General features: G+C 25.4%; 8 protein-coding genes across 9 annotated transcripts; 4 read left to right on the top strand and 4 right to left on the bottom strand.

Moving 5' to 3' along the window:
- Positions 1–448: 448 nt before the first annotated feature.
- On the top strand, positions 449–1,326 carry OCT59_021716 (uncharacterized protein). Its single transcript, XM_025317416.2, has 4 exons — positions 449–643; positions 726–767; positions 839–937; positions 1,025–1,326. The coding sequence occupies exons 1-4, from the start codon at positions 461–463 to the stop codon at positions 1,190–1,192; spliced, it is 492 nt and encodes a 163-aa protein (XP_025178247.1). The 5' UTR covers positions 449–460; the 3' UTR covers positions 1,193–1,326.
- OCT59_021715 (uncharacterized protein) lies at positions 1,293–5,468 on the bottom strand (the record flags this gene model as incomplete). The annotated part of the gene is made up of 21 exons (XM_066146701.1): positions 1,293–1,602; positions 1,677–1,782; positions 1,843–1,939; positions 2,020–2,062; positions 2,124–2,325; positions 2,386–2,548; positions 2,619–2,740; positions 2,806–2,881; positions 2,953–3,091; positions 3,160–3,276; positions 3,354–3,472; positions 3,554–3,631; positions 3,698–3,757; positions 3,838–3,911; positions 4,188–4,335; positions 4,401–4,586; positions 4,655–4,766; positions 4,833–4,943; positions 5,026–5,143; positions 5,211–5,250; positions 5,325–5,468. The coding sequence occupies 21 exons, from the start codon at positions 5,466–5,468 to the stop codon at positions 1,413–1,415; spliced, it is 2,445 nt and encodes an 814-aa protein (XP_066005810.1). The 3' UTR covers positions 1,293–1,412.
- A 2,450-nt stretch (positions 5,469–7,918) lies between these two features.
- Positions 7,919–10,134, top strand: OCT59_021714 (uncharacterized protein; the record flags this gene model as incomplete). Its single annotated transcript, XM_025317414.2, has 11 exons — positions 7,919–7,961; positions 8,073–8,182; positions 8,265–8,418; positions 8,535–8,629; positions 8,704–8,795; positions 8,874–8,972; positions 9,053–9,121; positions 9,200–9,292; positions 9,381–9,474; positions 9,558–9,695; positions 9,775–10,134. The coding sequence occupies 11 exons, from the start codon at positions 7,919–7,921 to the stop codon at positions 9,952–9,954; spliced, it is 1,167 nt and encodes a 388-aa protein (XP_025178245.1). The 3' UTR covers positions 9,955–10,134.
- On the bottom strand, positions 9,961–10,923 carry OCT59_021713 (uncharacterized protein; the record flags this gene model as incomplete). 2 transcript variants are annotated; one of them, XM_066146699.1, is made up of 3 exons in its annotated part: positions 9,961–10,381; positions 10,451–10,650; positions 10,758–10,923. In XM_066146699.1, the coding sequence occupies 3 exons, from the start codon at positions 10,864–10,866 to the stop codon at positions 10,355–10,357; spliced, it is 336 nt and encodes a 111-aa protein (XP_066005808.1). In that variant the 3' UTR covers positions 9,961–10,354. The 2 variants fall into 2 exon arrangements, with proteins under 2 accessions (XP_066005808.1, XP_066005809.1); XM_066146700.1 differs by having other exon boundaries at positions 9,961–10,354; positions 10,758–10,863.
- A 968-nt stretch (positions 10,924–11,891) lies between these two features.
- OCT59_021712 (uncharacterized protein) lies at positions 11,892–13,466 on the top strand. The gene has a single exon (XM_025333944.2). It carries the CDS (start codon positions 12,109–12,111, stop codon positions 13,372–13,374), a length of 1,266 nt encoding a protein of 421 aa, XP_025168081.2. The 5' UTR covers positions 11,892–12,108; the 3' UTR covers positions 13,375–13,466.
- A 2,268-nt stretch (positions 13,467–15,734) lies between these two features.
- Positions 15,735–16,691, top strand: OCT59_021711 (uncharacterized protein; the record flags this gene model as incomplete). The annotated part of the gene is made up of 4 exons (XM_066146698.1): positions 15,735–16,125; positions 16,222–16,233; positions 16,380–16,523; positions 16,677–16,691. The coding sequence occupies exons 1-4, from the start codon at positions 16,021–16,023 to the stop codon at positions 16,689–16,691; spliced, it is 276 nt and encodes a 91-aa protein (XP_066005807.1). The 5' UTR covers positions 15,735–16,020.
- Positions 16,692–19,444: 2,753 nt separating this feature from the next.
- Positions 19,445–21,141, bottom strand: OCT59_021710 (uncharacterized protein; the record flags this gene model as incomplete). Its single annotated transcript, XM_025321744.2, has 7 exons — positions 19,445–19,605; positions 19,694–20,077; positions 20,194–20,299; positions 20,404–20,522; positions 20,692–20,804; positions 20,920–20,989; positions 21,102–21,141. The coding sequence occupies 7 exons, from the start codon at positions 21,139–21,141 to the stop codon at positions 19,445–19,447; spliced, it is 993 nt and encodes a 330-aa protein (XP_025168080.1).
- A 1,279-nt stretch (positions 21,142–22,420) lies between these two features.
- On the bottom strand, positions 22,421–25,931 carry OCT59_021709 (uncharacterized protein; the record flags this gene model as incomplete). The annotated part of the gene is made up of 6 exons (XM_066146697.1): positions 22,421–22,533; positions 22,616–22,709; positions 22,811–23,107; positions 23,193–24,373; positions 25,060–25,538; positions 25,759–25,931. The coding sequence occupies 6 exons, from the start codon at positions 25,929–25,931 to the stop codon at positions 22,421–22,423; spliced, it is 2,337 nt and encodes a 778-aa protein (XP_066005806.1).

Below are 25,931 nucleotides of genomic sequence, written 5' to 3'. Positions count from 1 at the left end.
TTTGTTTTTGTAAATTATATATGATCCCAACTCCCAAGGGACTGTATTATTAATATTACCGAATTTTCGTCGATTTTTACTAACTTTATCATGCTAACGGAAAATTCTTCAATTGGTAGATCGTATAACACAGTATTATTGAAATTTTGAACCTTAAGCGAAAACATTGATATTATATAACAATTCGCGCAGATTTTCATAGTGGCCGAGAACCGGTGACCGTTTCAGCTTCAAGAAAACCAGACATTAAAATTCTGATAGGATGAGAAAAACGCGTGATTAATTCAGTGAAATTTAAAATTTTTTACGCGTAAACCATTTGTTACATAAATGATAAGAGTTATTAATTTATCCGCAATCCCGCAATCCAGTGATCCGGATTGCGGATCACTCGGTTCTGGCCGATAGATTTTCATCATAAAATAGGGGCTGATCTAAATTTTTTTTCATTTTGTAAAAAATGGCTCGTCGTAAGTCCACAGCTAGAGCTCCTAAACAAAAAAGAACAGCTTCCACTTCTTCAGCGCGTCCTAATCCACCTCCAACAAAACCTGCACAACAAGCAAACGCTAATGTTCCTGCTGTTCCATCTAGACAACCAACTAAGTTAGCCGAACAAAGGTCGCCTGGTTTGTTTGGACAGGTTAGCGCATTCTTTATCGATTTTGTAATTTTTTTTTTATTAATTTATGATAAACATTTATTATAATTAATTTTATAATTAGATGGCTTCAACTGCTGCTGGTGTAGCCGTCGGACATAGCATTGTAAGTAAATTTATGATTTAATTAATTACCTTCTAGTTATTGTTAATAACTTGCACTATAAAAATCAACAGGGTCATGGTATTACTGGCTTGTTTTCGGGCGGTAGTTCATCTGAAACACCAGCTTCACAAGATTCTCAAAGTCAATACACTCCTCAAACTCAAGATGTGGTAAATATATCTTTTATCAATTTACTTTTGATTCTTAACTGTTAATATATTTATTATTTAACTCAAAACCAAACCATTGCTCAATAGCAACCTCAATATCAAGCTTACCAAAATGATAGTTATGGTGGAGCTTCATGTGAAAAGGATGCCAAGGCTTTGACCAAGTGTTTGGAATTAAATAACCATAATATTAGTCTTTGTCAATATTATTTAGAGAATCTCAAAGCTTGTCAACAAATGGCTTCTCAATTTTAATTTATTATTCGACGTCCACGATTTTTTTTTTTTTAAAAAAGAAAATAAATTAACAAAAACATTTGTTTAACATTGATTAATTCAAAATAAAATAATAATTAACTATTTTCAATAACTTGCTTTATTACTACAAAGTTCCTTAATGAAGGAAATAAGATGAATAATATTAGTTACTCTATATCAGATTTAAGTCAGTGTCGATCTATTATTAAACTATTAATTAATTGAATTTTTGTTCATCGTATAAAACGTTTGAGATATCTTTAGGGTTTTTCCTTAGTATTTCAAGATAAGAGTCGCGTAACGCCATTAGAAGCGCTTGCAATTTTTTCGATCGCACAAAATGCATAGAGAGATCTGAACTTTCTTCTACTACTATATTGGCTAAATTAAAACTTTTTTCCAAATTTCTATTATATAAAAAAAACCGAATTATTAAAATTTTTATTTAATATATATCTTATAAAATTTTTAGAATACATACTCTGGAATAATTTCACGTGTTTCGTACAATGCAGTATGATGTCGAAGTACTGCATTAGGAATATAAATATCCATTACTCGTTCCGATTCACGTATCCGATTCTCATCTTAAAAAAATAAATTAGTTCATTATTTTAGATATTTAGACTTAAATCAATTAATGTTACCTTCATCAGTCATCATGTTATTCGACTCTTTTATGTAGTCATAAACATACGATTCTAAAAATTTGTGAAAAAGATTATCCAAAGAATTCGTGACTTCCTAATTTCAGTCAATAAAAAAATCATATAAAAATTAATGTTCACAACCAGATATGTTATAAATATTTTTTTGGTTCATACTTTAATACTTTTATTCCAGTCATCCGTATCTTTCAAATTACTCCTAATTGAAATAAAAGTAAGTAAAGTTGAAATAAAAAGAACCAATTAGAATCATTAATTACTTCTTAGGTTTCGACTTCCATGTTTTCCACCAAATCTCATATCTGTTATAATATTCTATCATATTGTAATAATTTTGATGCTCAACGTATACAGTATCAATCTCACCATCTTCCGATTTCTCATAGCGTATAATTGATAAAGGCGATTTTGAATTTTTCATCTCCATTATAATCATACCCGCTACATTCATCTTCCCCGAGGCTAAAATATAATTGAATCATTAAATTTTAAAAGTAAAAAAAAAAAACTTTGATTAATTACCAAGAAATCTTCTGCATAAAGTATTTCCTAATTTAAGGGCTTCACGATGTTGCTCCTTGTTAAACGTCAGCCATTCCAATGCACGGATTTGAATTATTTCGGTCTGTTTTATAGGTTCTTTCAAAGAAATTATTCTGACATCAAAAACAGCACCATGCTTATCCTATATAATATTGATTCGATTAATAAAATAATTTTTGAAAAAAATTAAATGAAACATTAATATTACATACCGCAGTTTCAATTTCTTGAAATATTAAATCAAAAGTTTTTCGTGCAATGGCGATCACATTTAGACCATACTGTTCTGCCAGAATGAAAAGTTTATGACGCTCTGCATAACTTGCCATTACATCTAATTTTACATGTAAAACATATTAAGTTTTTGTACATTACATAAGATAAATATAAGATAATTACCTTTTAAAAACAAGGCATAAATTTCAATAGATGTATCTCTAGGTAATTTTGAAGCATATAATGCAATAAGCTTATTCTGTTGGTTTAATATTAACCATTAATAATTTTTTTAAAATAATATCAGATTGTAAAATATATAAAATATACCTGTCGATATTCTATTAATAATTCAGTATATAATTTGATAATATGATCCGATTCCTTGTCAGGAGTTGGAAGCATCAAATCACGTAAATACAAAATCAAATGCGTTGCCAGGCGAAGGAAATGAAAATATGCAGTTTCACTAGATAAAATTTATTCAATTAATAATAAATCATATAATATAGCACAATATCTCAAATACTTATTTACTCTTCACGACTTAGCCGTTTATCGATTAATTCCTCCTTTAATTGTTTAACCAATTCCTTTGAATCATTCAAAATAATCAATTTTTGAATGATGTGAAACCTTTCAATATCAGGATCTCTAAAGTCATTAAACAAAGTAAATATTTACGGATGATCTTATGTCAATCCTAAAATACTTAAATTTTAAATGCTTGCCTGTCAATTCTTTTTGATTCCACCATTTCAAAAATTTTATTTGGTGTAGTAGATTTGATATTTATAGGTAAATCGTCGTCTTCATTAACTCCCATATGTCGAACATGCTTACTAAAGTACTTTAAATATATAAATAAGAATACGTATGTCATTGCTAATAAATTTAAAATAAGTGCTTAGAAATTTATTAGAATACACACCTCATCTTGCTGACACTCGATAAGACTATGATAATAAGCCCAAATATGATCTTCCCAGGTCCGACAAACAGGAATGATCTTAAAAATATAGAACATTGTATTACATAATTAATTCCTATTTTAAAATGCACTCAATATATTTACATTTTCATAATCTCCACTAAGAACACCATAAATTGCTCGATCATAAATATAAAGGTTTTCCTACAAACAAACATAAAATATCATGTATCATATAATTATTTTAAATAAATTTGTATAAAATATAAAATATAAACATTTACCTGATTAGCACAATGATAACACGTTGTACGCCATATATGCCGGTTAATATTACCAATTGTTGATATAACATCATCTTTAACGTAGATATTTTAATTAATATTATTAGTATTTAATAAAAACTAAAATTATAATATTCTGAATTATTCAAGGTTGTATTCATTATTCATCCGAAATTCGTAAACCTTCAAATCCATATTCATAATTATGGATTAATAAGAATTTTGTGTTTTACAATTTTATAACTTAATTCGCCATACTTCAAATTCTTATACTATTCTCTACCAAAGAGAAAATTCCATAAAAAACGAATATATGAATATTTCCAAGATTTTATTCTATAAGACATTACCATCAACTTTTTCATTGTATAATATGATCCCACTCATACTGGCAGTTCGCCAAAAATGACCATTTTTATCGCTAATATCCATTGCATCGTCAACCTGACCTCTCCGTAAATACTCAAATATAGACCTCGCAAGCTCTTTTTCGTGTTCCTAAATTAATCATAACATAAAAAATCCAGTAAAAAAGAGAAATTGATTGGATAATTCGAATTTACCTGATCAAGAGAATCTAAAGCTCGTTGGGTTCTGTGAACACCATCTGGATCAAGGTACTTGTATTCTTCTGAATCTCCTTTTTTAAGGTTCAATAGGATTGCATTTTTAGTGAAAGCACGATATTCAGGATTTGTTTCTACAGTAATGAATTCTGGTGCTATCTTCCACAACCATTGACGTACGATCTATAGAATGAATGTGGTTAGTTACCATTATATATCAGAAAATAATTTCAAAATTATTAATAACTCACCCAAGCCTCAGCAAAATCCTTATTGATCGCGAGAAGCTCACATAAAAGTTGCCCATCCGTTTGAAATGGTTTTCTTGCTTCATCAATATTTTTTATAGGTGTGAATCGATATCTGATTGATAAGAATATAACAATATTAGTTACAAACGCACCTTATTAGTGTTCAAACTTTACTTACTGTGATAATAATTTTAATAAATTCCACGTATTCCGTTCAGCCTCCCAGATCTGATATCCTCGGGGATCAGAATTGAACATTCCACTACTTTCTTCACGAAACGTTTTATAACTACGAAAAAATCAGCAACACTAAATTACGCGCTCAATTAAATATTAAGTTGAATGAATGTGATTAATTAATTAGAGCTTACTATTCGTCACACATTTGTTCATATGTCTTAGGGACAGCTGTTATATCTTCCTGAGACCGTGTATTTTCATACACTTCAGCATACTTTAGAATTATATCATTACCAAAGTATATCCCATCTATAATTGTTATTCGCGTTAAATTTAGTTATTCATAAATCATTGACAAATAAATAAAATTCCAGACCATTTAGATTTGTTTCCAAACTGGCAATGGATGAATTTACCTAAAAAAAAGTTAAATCAACCTTTTAATATAAAAAGTATTAACCGAAGTAAGAAAAATGTGCAGAAAACCAACAATACTGGGGACAAACAAATCGGAAGAATAAGATTGTGTAGTGGCATATAACGACGAAGGAGTATAATGTCTTGGCGTTTCTTGAGACCGTGAAACACGCGGCGTGCTAATAGGATCAACATCCATGGAATTGCTTTGATCCATTTTATGTAAAATGTTTTAAACAAGATCGCGTTTTAATTTATTATTTTTCGTACCACCAGATTGGTTGAATTTCTACAGGCGCCGGCGATAATCTCGTCCTTTTTAGGCCGGATACTACATTCTGTGTTACTCTAAAGCTGATTGACCAGAAATGAAATAAAATCACATGATTGGCACAGTATATTGATATAAACGTAATTTCGTATCCGAAAATTTGAATTAATAGGTAGTAAGAAAAATTACAATCCTAATTTTTAAATTTTTAAAATTTAACTATATAAAAAATAAGTTAAATTGCCATATTAAAATTTTGAATTCATTAATAAATAAGTAGAATCTAATAATTTAATTTAATACTTATTTTAAAATCAATATTTTTTAATTTGAAAATCTACCTTTAAGAAAATTTATTTAATTAATAATATTAATTATATTTATAAAGTAGTATATTAATTTGTTGTAAGTTTATTAATTAAATAAAAACAAGTTATACTTATCATATTTAATATATATCTAATTTAATTAATACTTTAAACTGAATTTTCATTTAAATCCTCTTTGCTAATGGATGGAATTGTTTTTTTTTATATATTACATAAATTTCTAATAAACTACTACTTCCAGTAAAATTAAACAAAAAAAAAAATTCTATTTAAAAAATTATTAAATTTCAAATATATTATATATAGTTTACAATTAAGTAAAATTTAATATATTCTTTATTTTAAAAAATTTATTGATTAAATTTTAATAAAATTTATATTATTAATAAAAGAAATCCAATGATAGTAAGATTGCATTTTTAGCATCAATACTAATTAAAAAAAAAATAAGAAATATTTAGTTTTTAAGTTGTATAGATAGATTTAATTATTATTAATATTAATATTTAATATACTCTTTTATACTCTTTTTAATATAAATACAGATTTACTATATATAAATTAGATTAAATCATCCAAAAATAAGTTGATTTAAGTAAAAAAATATATATTATTTAAATTAAAATTAATAATTTCAAATTTCAAATTTCAAATTTTTATAGTTTTAAATTTTAATTTTCAATTTCTAAATTTGTTTTATGATAAATTCAAATTTCAAATTCTAAATTTCCAAATAAAACTTTTAATTATAATAATAGGAATCTTTGTAATAATAATTAATAATATAATATTTACTAAATTTATTAGTAATAAAATAATTAAAATATATAGTTACATATAAATAATTATCTTAATATAATACTTTTATATTTAAAAATCCTTTTAAATTCATCAAATTTCTGATTATTTTGAATTTAAATAGCATATATAAATTAAATAGAATTCTGATATTTTTAAAATAAGTCATAAGTTATTCTTTTGACAAATTAATCTATTAAAAGTTAAAAATTAGGGTTATACAATTTTCTTAACATCTAGTGATCTAATTTCAATGAATTTTTTTTTATTTTTATGGCTCTTATTAAGTTCTATAATTTAAAAAAAAAAAGTTTATCAAAATTGAACTACTAAATACCAAAGATATTTGCAAAAAAATGATTTTTGAATTTTGGCAAAAAAGGGTGATTTTAACTAAAAGTCCATTATAACCTATATATTAGATGTTCAGAATCTTAAATCAAATCAAATTTAAACTTTAATTAAAAAATTTAATAAAATAAGTTAAACCAAATTAAATGATTCTATAGTTAAATTAATTTATATTAATTTTGAAAAATTAATATTAAATTATTTATTTATTTTCATTTAAATTGAAAAAAGAATATTCTCACTAAAGGTTAATTACTCTTACAATCACGTGTTAGAGCATAAATACCGAAAATCACGTGGCAGAACTTTTTTGAAGCTTTCGCAAACTGGCGATTTCATGATCGACATTGTGTCAAGTACAGCATTCCTAGCCCGATGTAAATTAATAATGATCTAGTTGTTAAATTTTACATTTATCATTTGTATCATGTACAAAACATTTATCATTTGTATCATGTACAAATATATTAAACCTTTTTTTTTAATTTCTGCATGAAATGAAAACATCTAATGAACCCCGGTAAAAAAGTTTTTGCGAGGTTACATCTGGCTGTTTTATATTAGAAAGATATGCAAAAGGTTAAACTGCAAATTCTTGCTTATGTCTTTCTTTTAGTAGAGTTCGATAAAAAAAAGCACAATATCTTTTTGGCTTCATCTTTAGGCTTCATCTAAATCATAAAGAATTATCTTCGATTGGTTACTTCAAAGATATTAGCCAACTCATTTTTGGGTGCACAACGATCAGATTTACTAAATCTAGCATTAGCTTTTCGTATATAAATCAGATCTATTAGATCTTCTAGATGTTGATTTTGAACATTAGTACGAAAAAGTGTTACGTTGATTTTTTCTTAATAACCCTAATAACATCACTAGAAAAGACACTGCCCAAAACAATAAATTAGTTTTTCAACAATGTCTTCTAAACACAGACATGACACTTACTGGTTCATTTCTGGTAATTTTTTTTACTTAGTCTAATTTTAGCCTTGATCGTAAATAATCAAAAAAAAAAAATACATATATATATATATTAAAATAAATCATTTTTTTTTTGGCATTTAAACAGTTCCTGCCGAAGGAAATAAATCAGTTGTGTTTGAAAATTTAAAGTCAAAATTATCTGCTCCAGGGCCCGATTATGCTGAAGTATACCAATTCATAATTCCAGAATTTAAGGTAGTGTTAAAATACTAATCATATTACAGTCATTTTTTTTAGTATAATGAATAGTTTATTTTATTAACTTAAAATTCGATAGATTGGAACACTTGATGCACTCGTTGTTATTTCAGACGAACTTATAAAATATGATCAATCCTTTGAATCGACAGCTTTCAAGATTGTTGATATTTTACGCACCCTTTTACAAGGCGATTTAGACCAAGTTGCAGCTAATTTGATCGTTAACGATAGTAAGTTACTTATTACTCAATATTTTATTTTTCTTAAATAATCTGTTAAAGCGATGAATTCTTAAAGTGACACTTATTTATAGGTATTTGACATATTCACCTATTTTTATTAACAGAATCGGTCGAACAATTTTTGAAGACCTTTCAATGGGACACAATGAAATTTCGAGCTGAAAAATCTCTTCAAGAAATAGCCCAAATCCTCAACAAGGTTTGAACTTTTTTTTCAGAGTATTTTAAAAATAAAAAAATATTATCAGTCTCAATAATTTATCATGATAACAGGAAGTGGCATCAATTGACAACATTATGAAGAATAAATCGGGACATTATAATCAGATTAAAGGCAATCTCCAAGCTTTAGAACGAAAGCAAACGTAAAATAATTATATTCTTTATGTTCTCATTTCCTTTTTATTATTTTCCCTCATTAATTTATATTTATTTATTAATAGTGGAAATTTAGCGGTACGTAATGTGGCAGAATTTGCTAAAAAAGAATATTTCATTCTGGATTCAGAATATTTAGAAACCTTGGTTGTAGCAGTTCCCAAGTATGATTTGACTTTTATAAATTCTAATATTATTGTTTTTTTTTTTAATTTTGCTAATTGTAAGCTATATCAAATTTAAGGAATCGTTACAAAGATTGGAATTCCAAATATGAAACTCTCGCGTCAATGATTGTGCCTCGTTCTTCTCAGTAAGTGAAATAAACATTTAATTGTGTTTTTTTCTAATTTGGAAATATCTCTAACGGTGATCTGGAAATATTATATAGAAAAATTGCGGAAGACAATGATTATGGTTTATTCACCGTAACTCTATTTAAGAGAGTAAGCGATGAGTTTGCGAATAAATGCCGAGAAGAAAAGTAATTATATATTTAAATTTTAAATCATTTAATTGAAAAAATTTATTTAAGATATATATTGACTTTTTTTTTTATTGATCTTACAAAGATTCGTCGTAAGAGATTTCAAATATGATGAAAATGATATGGAAAATCAACGTAAAGAATTTGAGGAAGTTGGAGCTGTAGAAAAAGAGTTAGCTGTAAATTTCGATTAATAATATACTACGGGTTTTCTAAGATGCTCTTTATAATTTATTAATTTAAAATCATTTTATATAATTAGGTTGAATTATTAAGACTGGCCACTGCAAATTTTGGTGAAGTATTTTCATCATGGATCCATCTCAAAGCATTGAGAGTTTATGTTGAATCTGTTTTACGTTATGGCTTACCGCCGGATTTCATGTCTGCTGTTATAAGAGTAAGTTATTTTATTAATTCGAATTATGCATCTTTCACCTACACTTACACAAACTAATTTGTAATTTATTTATATTTAGCCAAAATTTAAGATGGATAAAAAAATAAGGGAGATATTAAATAACCTATATGGAAAACTTGATGGTTTAGCATATGGCCGTGATGAGAATGAAAATATTGAAGAATATCAAAACTTTATTGATAAGGATTATTATCCTTATGTATATTTCCATCTTGAATTTGATATTTATAAACGATAGATGATTAATTTAAGAAAATAATTTGGAAGTTTTACTTTTTAGGCTTTTTTTTTTATGTTACATTTTTATTTATTATTATTTATCTATTTACACTATATATTGATTCCGACTTAATAATATTTATATACAACTTGAATAAATTAATCAATGATGCTTTTATGAATGAGATTTCTATTAATTAAATATTATTTATTTTAATAAATAGTATTATTTTTATTTTTAATAAAATGTATTTTTTTTTATTTCATTCTCTTCTCATGTAATATTCAATAGCAGTTGAAAAAGCTGCAAAACCGGCACATCCAATTAAAGTGGCCTGCGGACCAGATCTAGCTGCTAATACAGCACCAGTTATACAACCAGAAGCAACACCATTATATAAATCATTTTTCGCTCGATACTATAATAACACAAAATAAGATATATACTGTTATATTATTAATAATAATTGAGGAATATATTATTATTATTATTATTATTACTATTTTGTACTTACTGTTTCGATAGCACATTCAGTTCCAGAAAATATTGCACCTACTATAGCAAAATTTTTTGCCATAGAAAAAGAACGATGAGCCATATCCTTTGCTGTTGCTTTTAATTGCTGTTTCATTGGTTGTTCATAAATTGCTGGATCTACCGATGCCATCTCAAATGATGACATAAACATTCCAAATAATCCTCCAAACGCAAATCCTATTTTTATGTATTACCAATAAATAAAAATATAAAATAATTATATTATAATAGAGGATCAGGAGATTTTTAAAAAGGTTTTTTTTTCTCCAAAAATAAAATTATACCTCCTACGCTACTAAAACCGATTTTTAATAAACATGATTCTTGTATCATTTGCATATATTTTAATTCATTTGGTATAGTTTCGTTATTATTAGGAAATCCTGCCATCATTTATTATTAATTTTTTACGTGAAAAATTTGTCACGAAAAAAAAAGAGATTTTTTTTTTTTATTTGTGATCCGATCCTATTTATGATAGATGGGAAGTGTAACATTAACAACATAATAGTGATAATATACATTGTGCGTCATGTGATCACGTGAGGTAATATGCATAAATTCGATCCAAAAAATTGATAAACATATTATATAATCTGCAACTAATATAGCTTTTTTTTTTTAACATGCAGGTTAACGTTTACATAGTTGTTTACATAAAATTATTCCAGAAGCATTGGAACTTATTCCGTTAATTACATATAAATCAGGAATATTTATGGAAAAGAATTACGAAGAGAATTTTTTTTTTTTTTTTTTTTAAGAAAAAAAAAAGGAATGAATCAACAATTTCGCGTTTCGAAGTAAAGGTTAAAAATGGTAAAAATAAAATATAAAAGTACATGAACATTATTAAAATATAATACATATAGTAAATAGATACATATATATATATAATCACGTAATATATTACATAAAAGAACAATATTTTGATAACAAAGAATTATGTCAAAAAATAAAATAACACTTTTCTAAGTGATCGGTAAGATTGGCGCATCGTACGGCGTAATACTTTTGCTCAACTTTAATTTTTTTTTCTAACGTTTAAAAAAAATAATAATAATAATTTAAAATAATTTAATACACAATATTAAAATTTTTCACACCTTAATACCTAAAATGTATTATAGTCATGTACATATATATCAATTTGTTATTGTTACATTATGTCTTTATTGTGATATGGAAAACTTCAAAACTTTTCTATAACAAATCAGGAAAATTTTCCGATTACATAAGATATTACTAAATCATAAAAAAAAACAAAAGTAAATCATAACTTATAATGTTATTATTCCGAAAATGATGTACATTGGTTGAATGAATTTTTTATAAATTATCCACCGCATGTCAAAATTGATAAATTGAAAAAAAATATAAATAAAAATAAATAAAGAGGAATATTTAAATACGTACGAATTTTTATAAATTTTTTTTTGTTTTTTTTTAAAAAAACGTTCGAAAAAAAAAAATAAAATAAAATAAAATAAAATAAATAAAAATTCATTCATTTTACTTTTTTATTATAATTAAAATTAAATTATTTATTTATTTATATTTTTTTTTTTTGAAAAATACACAAAAATTATTTCAAATAACTTAAATTTATCCTCTCCCTATTCTCATACTTAAACGATGGCAACAAAATTACCAGATGAATGTCTTTTAGAAATATTTAAATATATTGATGAAAAATCATTATATTCATTATTATTGGTTAATAGAACATGGTGTCGAATAAGTATATCATTATTATGGAAAAAACCATTTAAAGAAAATCAAACGAACGAACATTTTAAAGTGATATTACCATTAATATCATATCTTGATAAAGAAATCAGAAATTCATTAAAAATTGAAGAAAATAATAAAACAAAAACAAATAATATTCAAGAAAAACCAACATTTAATTATGTATCATTCATAAAAGAATTGGATTATACAAATATGTGTTATCAAGCAATAACATGTTTAAAAAAATTAAGAAACAATCCAAAAGATTATTCAATTATGAATGATAATTATTTATATTATGGAATGATGCAAATATTTGAACAAAATTCTTATCATGTTATTAAACATGAAATTGAAAATATTTTGAACGTAAAAAGTACAATAAAACAAGAAGATTCAAATAAATTTATTGAATCAATACTTTTAATTATTTTAAATAATTCAAGAATTGAAACATTAATATTAGATATATTTTATTGGCGTTCAAAAGATATTTTTAATATACTTTTAAAAATACCTGAACAAATAGGGAATAATGGATTTACTGGTTTCTTTTTAAAAAAGTTTCATTGTAAATTATTAGTAAAAGATATTGATATATTATATAATATATTAAAATTATCAAATAATCAAATAAGGGATTTATCATTAAGTTTTTATGATGTATATAATAATGATAATGATAATGATAATAATAATAATAATAATAATAATACGGAATTTAATTCTTATTTAGATTTAATTAATTTAATTAAATCTCAATATTATCTTGAAAAATTACATATTAATTATAATTCTTTATTTATAAAATTAATTTTATTAGAATTACAAAATAATTTTTATTCTATAATGAAATTAAATTTAATCTCTCATAATAATGTTGAAGATTCTGGTTTTTACTTTTTAGATGATGAATGGAGTAATTCTTTAGAATTAACTTTTAATGATTTAAATTTTGTTGATAATTTAAAAGATTTTCCTCTTTTAAACTTAAAATTTTTAAAATTAGATTGGGATACTCTTAATTTTAATCATTTACAATCTCAAGAAAATGAGTTACATCAATCTATAATTAATTTAATTCAATATCATAATATTGATTTGAAACATATTAATTTAAATCCATTATTAAAATTTCATTTTAGAAATATTTTCAAGATAATATAAAAATAAAAAAAAAATTATGATTAAATATAACCAATTAAATTATGTATATATTAATTTATTTAAAGCGAATAAATTTTATTTTTATTTAAAGCAAATAAATTTTATTTATAACGAATATTTATTTAAAGTAATTTATTTATACTATTTTCGATTTTCGCTTATCACAATGACATCGCGATTAAGTAAAGGACTGGATTATCTGGTGACTGGACGCGCTCAATTTTGCAATCTTGCACATCAAAACTACATAATACTTTACACTGCATATTTGTTATATATTTGTTCTTTAAATTCATAAGCATTAGATAAAACGATTTCATAATGATATTTCTGGTCTAGATTCTATAATACTCCGGAATTTTCACTTGAAATTGATGGAATGATGGATTTAATCGACATTCTTCAATTTAAAGTACTATATATATTAGGATCCGTACATTGAATATACTATTATTTAAAATATGTATTTATTGTATGCCTTTTATTGTAAGAAAGTTTGTTTCAAAATTTGTAAAATATTAGATATATTAGATCTATAATTAACTCTATTTTTTCTTTTGAAGACAAGAAAATGACTCATCAATCTTTGTAATAATTTGAAACATAGTAAACATAGTTAAACTGTAATTTAATTATATTAATTAAAACGCGATACCGATCATACTTCTGATACTTTTGATTTTTTTTAAAAAAAGGTTAGTTTTAAGATTTGTAATATAAGTTTTGGATTCGTGTTCTAATTTTGTATTCGAAAAAAAGTATCAATCTTAATATAATTGCGGTATGTTCATTGATAAATAATTTTATTATTGATATATATCAAGAAATATCCCTATGAGGCTGTGATATTAATTAAACGTTATATTCGGTTTCCGGTTAAAATGTCCCGATATTTTTCAAGTATTATATATAATTATATAATCTTGAAATATACTTAAAATGAATAAAAGGTAAATTTGTGTCATTTCAGGGTTTATATTAGTTAATTCATTTTAAAAGAATGACATAATAATTATGTAAGAGTTTGTTTAGCAACTTGCAGAAATTACTATGCAGGTCAAAGATACCACGGATTTTTATTCCGTTATCTTATTCAATTACTGTAAAATAGATGAAAATGATTCGAATTTTTTTTAATCTTGTAATATTTATTTAAAACTAATAATAATAATTCAATTTATCAATTCTCAATTTTTTTTACGAAAATTCGATGTTGAACATCAAAATAATTGTTATTATTATCATATTTTTTTTTGTGATTAATTTTCTTTAATGTTATGATACATGATACAATGATACATGATAAAAATGAGGTCTAGGTCAAAAGACCGACAAAAAAAGACCGACAAACAAAAAGACCGACAATCGAAAGACCGACAAACAAAAAGACCGACAAACGAAAGACCGAACCTAAATGTCACATCTCGTAATGGATACATAACAGTACCCGGCGTGACATATAACATATATTTATCACGTGACATTTTGGGTGATTCCTTACGTAAGGTGGGGTGTAAATTAGGGTGTGCGCTAATATACTGTATAATCAGATGCACTAAATATTTTTCTTTTGGTTCTCTTTTCACTTTGCTGTAAATTTCGTCTTGAAGGTATGTTATTTCTTCTTTATTATAATTTATTTACTGTAATAGTATATTTTATTTTATGATTAACTGAAATATTTTTTTTTCTGAAAAACACGGTGAAGTATCTTTTAATAGAAATTTTATTAGTTTAGCTTATAGAAGCTTTGATTGAAGCTTACAGAGATTTATTAGTATATGTTTTAATAGCAGATAGTAAAAGATATAAATATATATTTTGCATACCATTTATTAGACTGTTAGACTGTATAGCTCAAATTTTTTATTTTTGTAATAAAAAAAACATATAAAAAAAATTGTTAAAATTATTCTATATAAACGCTTCTTCTTTGCTCTTTTTATTATGTAAAACACCGAATAATTTTTTAAATAATATTTTTTGTTGAAAAACATTGCGTAATTTTTTCCCAAGATAAATAAAATAAATGTACATAAAATAAAACTAATCTTACTAAGCTTTAATACCAATAACACGGCCAATAACATTCGCTATATTTTAATCGTACACTCCACCCCCCCGTTTTACGATAAAGAAACGCGTAACACGTATGGCTAATCGCATTTTTCGTTATAACGACGCGACGACGCGTAAATTATGTATATGGAATGTAAGCATGTGATCATGAGATCATGATGAATAATCATGTTGATCGCGATCTCGTTTTTCGTTACAAATAAATAAATAAATCTCGTTTTTCGCACATACTTTGTGGTACCTGATGGTATATATAAGAACAGTATATTTGCCTCAACCTCAATCTTTTTTTTCAAATTCAATACTTTTTTTCCTCATAAAGAAAATCATATTACCCGTCCGTATTTCGTTTCGTTTCTATTTCTCCGTCGTATTTCATTTTTATTTTATTATTATTATGGAAACTTGCTTGTTTTATATTATCTTCACAACGACATTCGACAAACGGACGCCGCAGTTACAATCAACAGATCATTTTTTTTTTTGAGATTTGTAAGAAAAAAAAAAAGTTGTATAAATGACACCAATAGCAAGAAAACGACGACATTCATAAAACCGACAGACCGGATGACGCGGTTACATCAACAGACCTTTGTATTAGAAAGTATTCAAAAAAGAAAATTGACGCTTATCTGCTTCTCTGCTTCTCTTAAGAAAGAGATAGAAACTTTCGTAAGTATTTTTTTTGTTGAGGTTTTACTATGATGACCAGTATGTTATCATTTTATTTAATGACATGATGATTCTTTTCTTTTTTTAACAATCAAGAATGCGAGAAATGTAAAGTCTCGATCTTCTCTCCCTTCTTCGCTCGTTTCCTCCCTTCCTTCCTTCTTCCCTCCTTCTTCGCTCTTTTCCTCCCTTCCCTTCCTCTCCTCCTTCTTTTTCCTCGATCTCTGATGGCTTTTCAAGCAATCCTTTAACAGTACCTCGAATCAAAACTTACTCATGAGACAAATCTTTCTATACTTGACTTGGAATTATCCCGATGGCTTTCAGCTTTATGGGTTACAAGTATGGATTTGATCGTTAAGAAGAAATCGCCTATCGTTGCTCCGGTTAATAAAATGGTGTGTCCTGGTCTCGAAGCATCTCACTTTGGAATTTTTCTCGACTCTTCAATTTAAGAATACATCTTCGACCCCTTTAAGAACGCCTAAGTTGTTACTTTTATTACCGGATTATGCAAAACGTTAGTAATATCACAGTATTTCTATATTTAGATGCGCGGTTTTTGAGGATCACACAGACTACCAAGAAATCCACAAATGATAAAGTTGTTTCTACGAGGAAGTGGCTAATTCCAAGGCAAGTGTAGATATAAAGTGTATATTTGCCTGAATTTTCGCCTTTTCGTGGATAGCTCAAATTCTGAAATTCTTATAGAACATGTTTTAGTTGTAAACTAATAGTATTTCTTTTTTTTTTAAAAAAAACAGTCAAAAAATGCAGAATATTTTTACCATTACCATTATAATTATATATCAAAAAACTGCTTCTGACAAATACAAGAAGTCTTTAATTATAATTATTTCCGATGGGTTTTCAGCTTTGTGGTCTAATTCCAAGTCAAGTTTGGAAAGTTTTGTTTCATGAGTAGAGATCTTGAATTGTGGTGCTGTTAAAAAATTGCTTAAGGCATATCAAATATTGGCTTCAGAAGATTGGGGTAATCGTTGGATAAAGATGAGTCTTCCGGAAATTCATTACTGCTCATGGGGAGGAGTCGTTGGGTAGATGGCTGGGTTTCCATGATAAAATAAAAATGAAATACAACGGAAAAAATAGAAACGAAATACGTACGGATAAAATAATTTCTTTCTGGGGATTTACATCGTTACAGACTAATAATGCGATCTAATGTTAAAGTAATGTAACGATAATTTTATTTTGTGTCATTCATTATATAATCATATAGAAATAAAAATTATATAAAGCTCAATATCGTGACAAAGTTTTTGCTAATATAATATACAAACTAACATAAAATAAATACATATTCTTATATTTTTTAAAAAGGTTTGAATTTATTAATAACTAATTACTGTCAATGAAATTTCGTAATATAATTATATTGCGAATGTGTAAAGAAAATAATATGAAGAAAAATATTTGTGAATTTTAAAAAATCTGCAAATTCAAAAAGCCGGAAAATTAATTAGTTAAATATGCGGATTGATTTGGTGAACTTGACTTTTCAAATTATTGTATCTTAGTTCTTAGACTTTTTGTTCAACTCAATATCTGACTCGAACATGCATTGTGAAGTAATATAACCTGGTTACGGTACATTTCGCCGAAATCGAAACTCATCTCGTAGAAGTCATTTCGCAGAAGGAATGTCTCACCGAAGGGATGTTTCGCCGAAGGACGTTTCACCGAAAGTGAATTTTATCGAATCCATTTCACCGAATCGTCCATTTCGCCGAATGACATTTCGTAGCGATTAACATTTTTATAAAAAACATCGCGCAATGAAAATAAAAAATAAATTATTTTTAGAGATTTTTTTTTTTCCAGGATATTATTATCACTTTAATATTCAAGTAACTAATATTATCATTAATTGTTAAGCAATAAATAAATAACTTTATTTTCCTGAAAACATTTATTCACGAAAAAGTAAGTAAAAAAAAAAAAGATTTTAAAATGTATTATAAACAATGAGATAAATTTAATAAAAATCATCTAATTCAAAAATTTTTCTAAAAAAGGTTTCTTTATGTATTATTTAGTATAGGAACAGTAGAGTAGGTAGGCAAGTGAGTAAATAATTTTTCGGAGGAATGGTTCATTCGGCAAAATATATCCATTCGGTGAAACATCCCTTCGGCGAAATGGCTTCAGCGAAATGAATATTGACGTAAAGTCCCGATACCATATAAAGGTTATGGTAAAAAAATAGGGTTTGTTCGTTAAAAAAAAAAACAATTTATTCCATTTTAATCGAAGCATGCATGAATTTTACTTTGGTCAATAAAATTTGATAAATGGTACACTTATCATAAGGAAGAACTCATATTTGAGAACGAATGAACAAATTAAAATAAGCTGAAAAATTTCTTGTGATGGGAAATCTCTAAAGTCTTATAAAGTCTTATTAAATGTATTTATTATTAATGTAATGAAGTAATGGTCATTAACATATGAAATGAGAGTTCCTCCATTACTACCTAGTGCTAATTCTGCTTCTACAATTTCCGAAATAAAATTTAAACCCCAATTATCACGTACTCTACAATTGTTTATGACATACCAACCTACATAGAAATACGCGAAACTTTTTCAAGATGAAATAATGTCGGATCTATTGTATTATGTAAAATTCCAAAATAAAATTAATACATAAACGGATAAAAAGAAATAAGAAATTATGGTGATAAGCGATTTCACGACTTCACCTTACATTAAAGAGACCGCGATACTGCGCCAAGCTACAAGAATTCGCCATTTTTTTTTAATTATGTAAAGTTTACAATATGACGTGTAAAGTTTGTGTAAAGTTTGTAATATATGTAAAGTTTAAAAAGTTATGTCATATATGTCATATATTAGACTTTGTATGAGGCGCACGAAAATACAATATCATAATACGAGCCGAAATTTATAATCTAACGAAAAATTTTCTGTTTGTTTCGTTATTTCACGTGGTTTAATTAATTAAATTTGTTTGCTCACATTTTGAGATGTAAAAAAAAACGTATTTTTTGTTTAGCCCATACTAATATTTTACTAACGAAAAAAAAAAATAATAATTATAATTAAAAAGAATTAGAATTTAGAAAAGTAATATTATTAAATAATATTAATATTATTCTTGAACTTTCTTGAAAAAAAAAAAAACTTTATAATCATTGATAATTCAAGAGAACATTTCTTTTAATTTCTTTAAAAATAATAATAATAATCTTTACTTGATCTCCGATTTTGCTTGTATTTTTTTTTCCATAATCACTTTTATCCTTATCCTTACTAGACATAGGAACTCCTGTTATAATCCCTTATTATAATATACTTTTCTAATAATTTCACCATTTTTATCTTTTAAATCCCAAAATTGTTGTTCTAATTTCATTGGATCTATCACGGCTTTTTGTGGAAAAGCGGCAATAGCCAATGGTAAAGCAGACATCAATGTTATTGTTATAATCCCTAAAAAAAAAATATATAAAATATATATATACATGAGTTAGTTTTAAAATAATAAATAAATAAATATATATATTATCAATTTTTTTACCAAAATTAAATGGAATTGAAAGTCTCGGATTCTTTTTTAATAAATTTGTTTTTTCAAGTTGAGAAAGTACAAATGGTGGAATCGTTAATACAGGAGCAAGAGTTAAAACACGTGAAATTGCGACTTGACCAACAGCTGATGCACCAGCTTTCTTCGATTTTCCCAAACTAATTCCTTCATCATTATAAACATCAATTCCATTTCTAATTTCTTTCATTCTCATTAAATAAACATTAACAGTACCAGCACTAGCAACAGCTACAAATGGAATTAATCTTGTTAATACACCACGTACAGATGGTTTTAAGAATTTAAGACGTGGTACAGCCTGTGTAAGACCAACCGCTAATCCACATGAAGTTGTCACGGCTGAAATATATGCAACTAATTGAAATGTTGTAAAATGTCGAAAATTTTATAAATGTTAAAAAATGTTTTTTTTTAATTGAATGTTTTAAAATATAAATAATAAAAATAATATACAATCCCCAATCACTTACTTGCAGTCTCTTTTAAACTCATTTCAATTGTCTTATTAGCATTTGAATAATTTATAGCTACATTGATACTTTGATTTGTCCATTGCCAAAATATAATACTACCTATCTAAAATTCTAAAAATGTCAGTTTATTTTAACAAAAAATAATAATAATAAATTTTAAAAAAATAAAGAAAGATTATAAAAAAAAAATTATTTAAATTATCTTACACTAGGATTAGGCATTAGCATACCAGCTACAACAACAAGATTGGTTGGTACGAATGATGACATTCTGAAAGGAAGAAATACTGGTTCTCCTGTATCCGGATGAATTGTTGAATCGACAACTTTTGAAAAATATTAAAAATATTATAGATTGTTAAAATATCTTTTATATATATTTATAATATATATAATATATATATATATATTTATTAAATATTATTATAAAATATATATATATTTTTTATAAAATATATTATAAAATATGTTAATTTTAAATAAATAATTATTCACTTTTTTTTGCATGCCATAATTTTTCTGGATCCACATTTTGAATTTTATCAGAATTATAATCATTAATTAATTTTTTTGCTTCTTCAAGACCTTTACTTGATACAAACAATGTTCTTTAAAAAAAAAATAATAACAATAAGAATGAAATATTAAACTTTTTTTCAATTTTCAAAAAAAAAAAAAAAAAAAATTGATCAATTTAACGAATGTTAATTATTATTATTTTACCTTGGATCAGTAATATCAATAAAATGTTTTACACGACCCCAATACGTAAATTGATCATATCGAGGTTTTGCTACAAAAAAAAAAATATATATATATTTTCATTTTCGATTTTCGATGAATTCAATAATGATCATTATAAATTTTGTTCCTAAAAAAGTTTTGAAAAGGTGAAATAATCTTACATAGATCAATTTTTGAGTTTTTCTCCGTACCATTTGACATTATTTTGGATGATCGAAAAAGAAAATTTTTATTTTAAAAAAGAAGTTAGGGGTTTATATAAAAAATTTAAGGTTACACGTGTAATGCAGATTTGTTTCAAACGTTATTAAGTCACGTACAAATATAATGCTGGTAAAATTAAAAGTTTGTTATCTTGCAATAATGCTGGTAAAATTCAATAATTATTGCAATGATGTATATCGATTTAACGCATCGCATGCTAATTACTGATTGCATGGTCAATATCAATTAAATGTTAACGCCAAGAGCTCTTACGTGCAAATTACAATTTAAAATTTCCAATAATAATGCTTCGCATTTAAACATAATACCGGTAAAATTTAATTATTGCAATGGTGTATGTATCAATTAAACGTTAACGCGTGCAAATTACGAAACACATACTTGTACGGGGCGTCCTTGCAATTTAAAACTTCCAATAATAAAAATAATAAAATAATGCTTCGCAAAAAAATTTATATTTTTATATTAAGGAACATAATTTTTTTTTTATTTTGTCAATAAGTTCATAATTATATAATATAAAAAAATAAAAGAATCATAAAATGTTTTTTTTTAAAAAAAAAAATGTTTTTAAAAGAAACACTTCCCACCACCCTTTTTCTTTATAAACCCAACAAATTAAATTATTCTTTCTTTTTTTTTGTATTTATATCAAAAGAAAAATAACCTCAAATACCACAAATAATACAGTTTACTTAAAAAAAATGAATTTTTTTTTTTAAAGAGAACAAAAAAGTGTTTTTTTTTTTCAAAAAATTAAAATTGGTACAAATAAATTATACAAAAATACAAAGGGACAAAAAAAAGAAAGAATAATTTTTTTTAAAAAAAAAAAAAAATGAAATACAAAAAAATTTTTTTTTTCTTTTTTTTTACAAATTTTGATAAAATAATGTTTTTTTTTCGTTTTGTTACGCATAAATTTTTTTAAAACATAACAATAAAGATATTTTTTTCATAAGTAATAAATTTTTTTTTCGTGAAAACTTTTTTTAAGTTTTCGATAAGAGATAAGCTATAATATATGTTGTTGTATAAAAATATATATATATATATAAATATTTACAAAAAATAGGATATTTTATATTTTTTTTAGAGAAGAAATTTTTTTAAAAATGCAAATTGAAAAAAAAAATAAAATTTTTAAAAGAAAAATGGAATTTTGTAGAGAGATCGACAATTTCGCGATTCTCTCTTTTTTTTTTAACAAAATTGTTAATAATATAACTTTTACCTCAAAAATGGTAATATTGATTTATATATCTTGAATGTTGTTGTTACATTCTTTAGCTAGAGACACCATGTAATCCAAAGCTTTACACAAATCATTATAATCAAAATGCGTTTCTATCGTGTATTTTTTCAAATCTATTCATAAATAAAATGTTAATACTTTATCATAGTCATGGCGTATAAAATCCAAAATTGTGAAATGGTGTATACAATTTACCTTTAAGTAACAGAGAATATCTGGCAACACGTTGTATAGGCATTATCAAATAATCACTAAGGCCAAGTCTAATATTTTCCTTTTTTCGTTGCGCCTATATTAAAAGAATTTGATTAATTTTTACCGAATACATACAATACAATACAAACAATACAAATAATACAAACACAAAAATAAGATTAATAAAATAATTACCGAAACGAATCTACGATAAAATACACTTTGGTTAACTTTTTTGGTAAGTAATTGACGACTTCTTTGAATGTTTTCAGCATATTTTTTGTAAACTTCAAATCCTTCCGCAAAATCAAGAAACACTTGGCCCAATTTAGAATCATAAACTTCATAAGGATCCATTGAAGTTTCAATAGTTTCCACAAACTTATCAGAAAGTTTTATCAAATCATCCAAATGAGCAAAAATGATTCTTATATCATCTTTATTTACAAGTGGAGGTGAGGTTGATGCGTTAATACAAGGATCCATAAAGGTCTAAAAAATTGAGGAAAAAAAAAAAAAGTTAACATCAAAGATTTTTTACAATTACTACACCTTTACATTTTTTACATTTACATACCTTTTTGAGAGTCTTCATGTGACTTAAATAACTTTGTTCGGTAGAATAAATCTCACTGATAATAAACTTTCTCATCTGACGTGATCTTGTAACACCATCAGGTTCTTTTTCCATATCAGCTTGTAAAGCAAATAGATCAACAGGAAATTTTTTTGGTGATGGTTGTTCAACATCAGATGTCGTGGATGACGTGAATATCGTGGGCGTCGTAGGCGTCGTAGGCGTCGTAGGCGGTGTCGTGGGTGTCGTAGGCGTCGTAGGCGTCGTAGGTGTCGTGGATGTCGTAGATGTCGTGGATGTCGTGGATGTCGTGGATGTCGTGGATGTACCTTCTTCATTAACAAGATTCGTTTTTTTAAACTTATGAACATGATTTAAAACCTTAAATTCAGATTCTGTAGCCACTTGTCGATTTGCTCTTTGTGAATTAGTATAAGCGTAAGAATTCCTTCGTTGAACATCACTACTATGCCTATTTCTTCTACTAAATAAACCTTTAAGATGTCGTACTTCAATATGAGACCATGAACGTCTTATATCAAATTCAGTTTGATCATCCATAGAATTTCGAGCTTTTATTTTTGAAGGATGATCATGTGATTCGCGTGATTCCGGGATGATCATATCAGCTACAGTAGTAGTAGTAGTAGGTGACGAACAAGTGATAGAAGAATCTTTTGAGGAAGAATCATTAACAAGTGAAGTTAAAGAAATAGTAGAAGGTAAAATAGGGCAATGATGAATACTATTTGATTTTACGCGTTTTCTTATATTATCATTACAAACACATGGAGAAGATTTCAAAGTGATAGATTTTTTTGTTGATATTGTTATAGTTGAAGAAGAAAATTTTTTATAAGTTGAATGATTTAAATGTTGAGAGGAATTATTGGAATTAACCAAAACATCATCAGAATCACGACTCATTGTGAAAGGACGAAAAGGATAATTATCTTTTAATGTAGAAGGAGGAGTAGCAGTAGCAAAAAATGACAAGCGATTATCACAAGAATTATTAATCACTTCTTCTTCTCCTTGTTCCAGTTCTTCCACTTCTCTATCAGATTTTTTTGAAAGACTAAATGTACGTTTTAAACGTTGAATCTTTGATGGGGATTGTTGTTTACGAAGACAAGGTTGTGAACGATTCTTATCATCAGAAATTATTACGCGATCAATTTCTACAAAATATGAAAATAATTGGGGGGGAATTTGATTAAAAAAAATCCAATATTTTTTTTTTGGGTATTATATAATTTTTTTGAAAATAAATAAATCAAAACTTTTAAAAAAAAAGCAAAAAAGCAAAAAAAAAAATAAGGAAAAATAAATTGAATTAACAAATAAGTAGTAATTGTAATTGGAATAAAAATATTTGTTTGTTTGCTCATAAAAAATATTTAAACAACTAATACAGGTTGAAAAAACTGGATTTTTTTTTATATATATAAAAAAAAACACGGAACGATTAAAAGGGAAAAGGGGGGGAAGGGGAGTTTTTTGGGGGGAGGGTTAAATAGTTAAAGGGAAATATTATATATAGATATAAATTACGTAATAATATACTGTATATAATACATATATAATATATATATGGGGGGGTTATCAAACCAATACTGAAACATCATATTTGTTGATTATTATGAAGAATAATAAGTGGTTATAATATATAAATAAACATAAAAGAGGAAAAGAAAAGGAAAAGAAAAAAGGAAAAAGAAGAAATAAAAAAATAAAAAGAAATAGAAAAAGAAAAAAATAAAATAAAATAAAAAATATATATATTTTATATAAAAACGAAAGTAATAAATAGTTCGTAATTCATTATATTACTAATACAATGAATGAATAGAATAATAATACATACCATTACTTTTAGTCCCATGAAGATTTGCTGAAATTTTATTACTATTTAACGAATTATTGATAATGTTGTTATCGTAAATATTTTGGTTCAAATGAGAGGTTAAAGAATTTTTAACCGTATTTATCGTATTTAAAGATGTCGTCGTTATATGTTGCATACTTAAATAATTAATTATATTGTTAACGTTAGACTCTGGCGAACTAGAAAGAAATGATGAAGAAAATGATGATGATATTGATGATGATAATGATGATGAAGTAGTGTAAATTGAATTTTCATGAATTGAAATTAAATTAGCATTATTTTTAAAATTTAAATTTTCATTGGCGTTTTTTTCTGTCACAATTTTATTTATATTATGATTAGTAAAATTATTATATTGATATGACGATTTATCATCGTCATATGTTCTTTCGTTAAATGTCTCGAAATTGGTGATATATTCAATGTTTCCCATTGAGGAGAAATTTTGCCCATTACTAGAATAAAAAAAATAAAAAAAAAATTAAAAAATTAAAAATGGATATATATATATACATTTTATAATATAAAGTATTATATAAAAAAAAAAAATTTTTTTTCTTTTCGTTTTTGGTTTAGTAAATAAAATAAGTAATTTATTGTGTAATAATAAAGGATTTGCTGGTGATTAAATTAATAAAATAGTTAGGTTAAAAATAAAATAAAATATATACGTACTTTATTAAATTTTTTGTCATATCTATGTCATTATTATTCGTAGTAATAGTAATATTATTATTATCAGTTATATTATTTTCAAACAAGTTTGATGATGTTTTCGAATCTTGAAATTTCTTTGTTGTAACCAAATTTCCTGAAGGTGAAACTGATGTTATTAATACAACAGGCAT

Source organism: Rhizophagus irregularis, chromosome 30 (genome assembly GCF_026210795.1).
Source record: "Rhizophagus irregularis chromosome 30, complete sequence".
NCBI lineage: Eukaryota > Fungi > Glomeromycota > Glomeromycetes > Glomerales > Glomeraceae > Rhizophagus > Rhizophagus irregularis.
The sequence above is the reverse complement of the archived record's forward strand: the minus strand, read 5'-3'. Positions and strand labels throughout refer to the sequence as shown.

What these genes read in the sequence shown, in the direction of transcription:
- OCT59_021716 (XM_025317416.2), top strand. Translation starts at nt 461, where the DNA reads ATGGCTCGTCGTAAGTCCACAGCTAGAGCTCCTAAACAAAAAAGAACA. An exon ending in CGCCTGGTTTGTTTGGACAG is followed by an intron (nt 644 to 725) that starts GTTAGCGCATTC and finishes TTTTATAATTAG; the next exon opens with ATGGCTTCAACTGCTGCTGG. An exon ending in TAGCCGTCGGACATAGCATT is followed by an intron (nt 768 to 838) that starts GTAAGTAAATTT and finishes AAAAATCAACAG; the next exon opens with GGTCATGGTATTACTGGCTT.
- OCT59_021712 (XM_025333944.2), top strand. Translation starts at nt 12,109, where the DNA reads ATGGCAACAAAATTACCAGATGAATGTCTTTTAGAAATATTTAAATAT.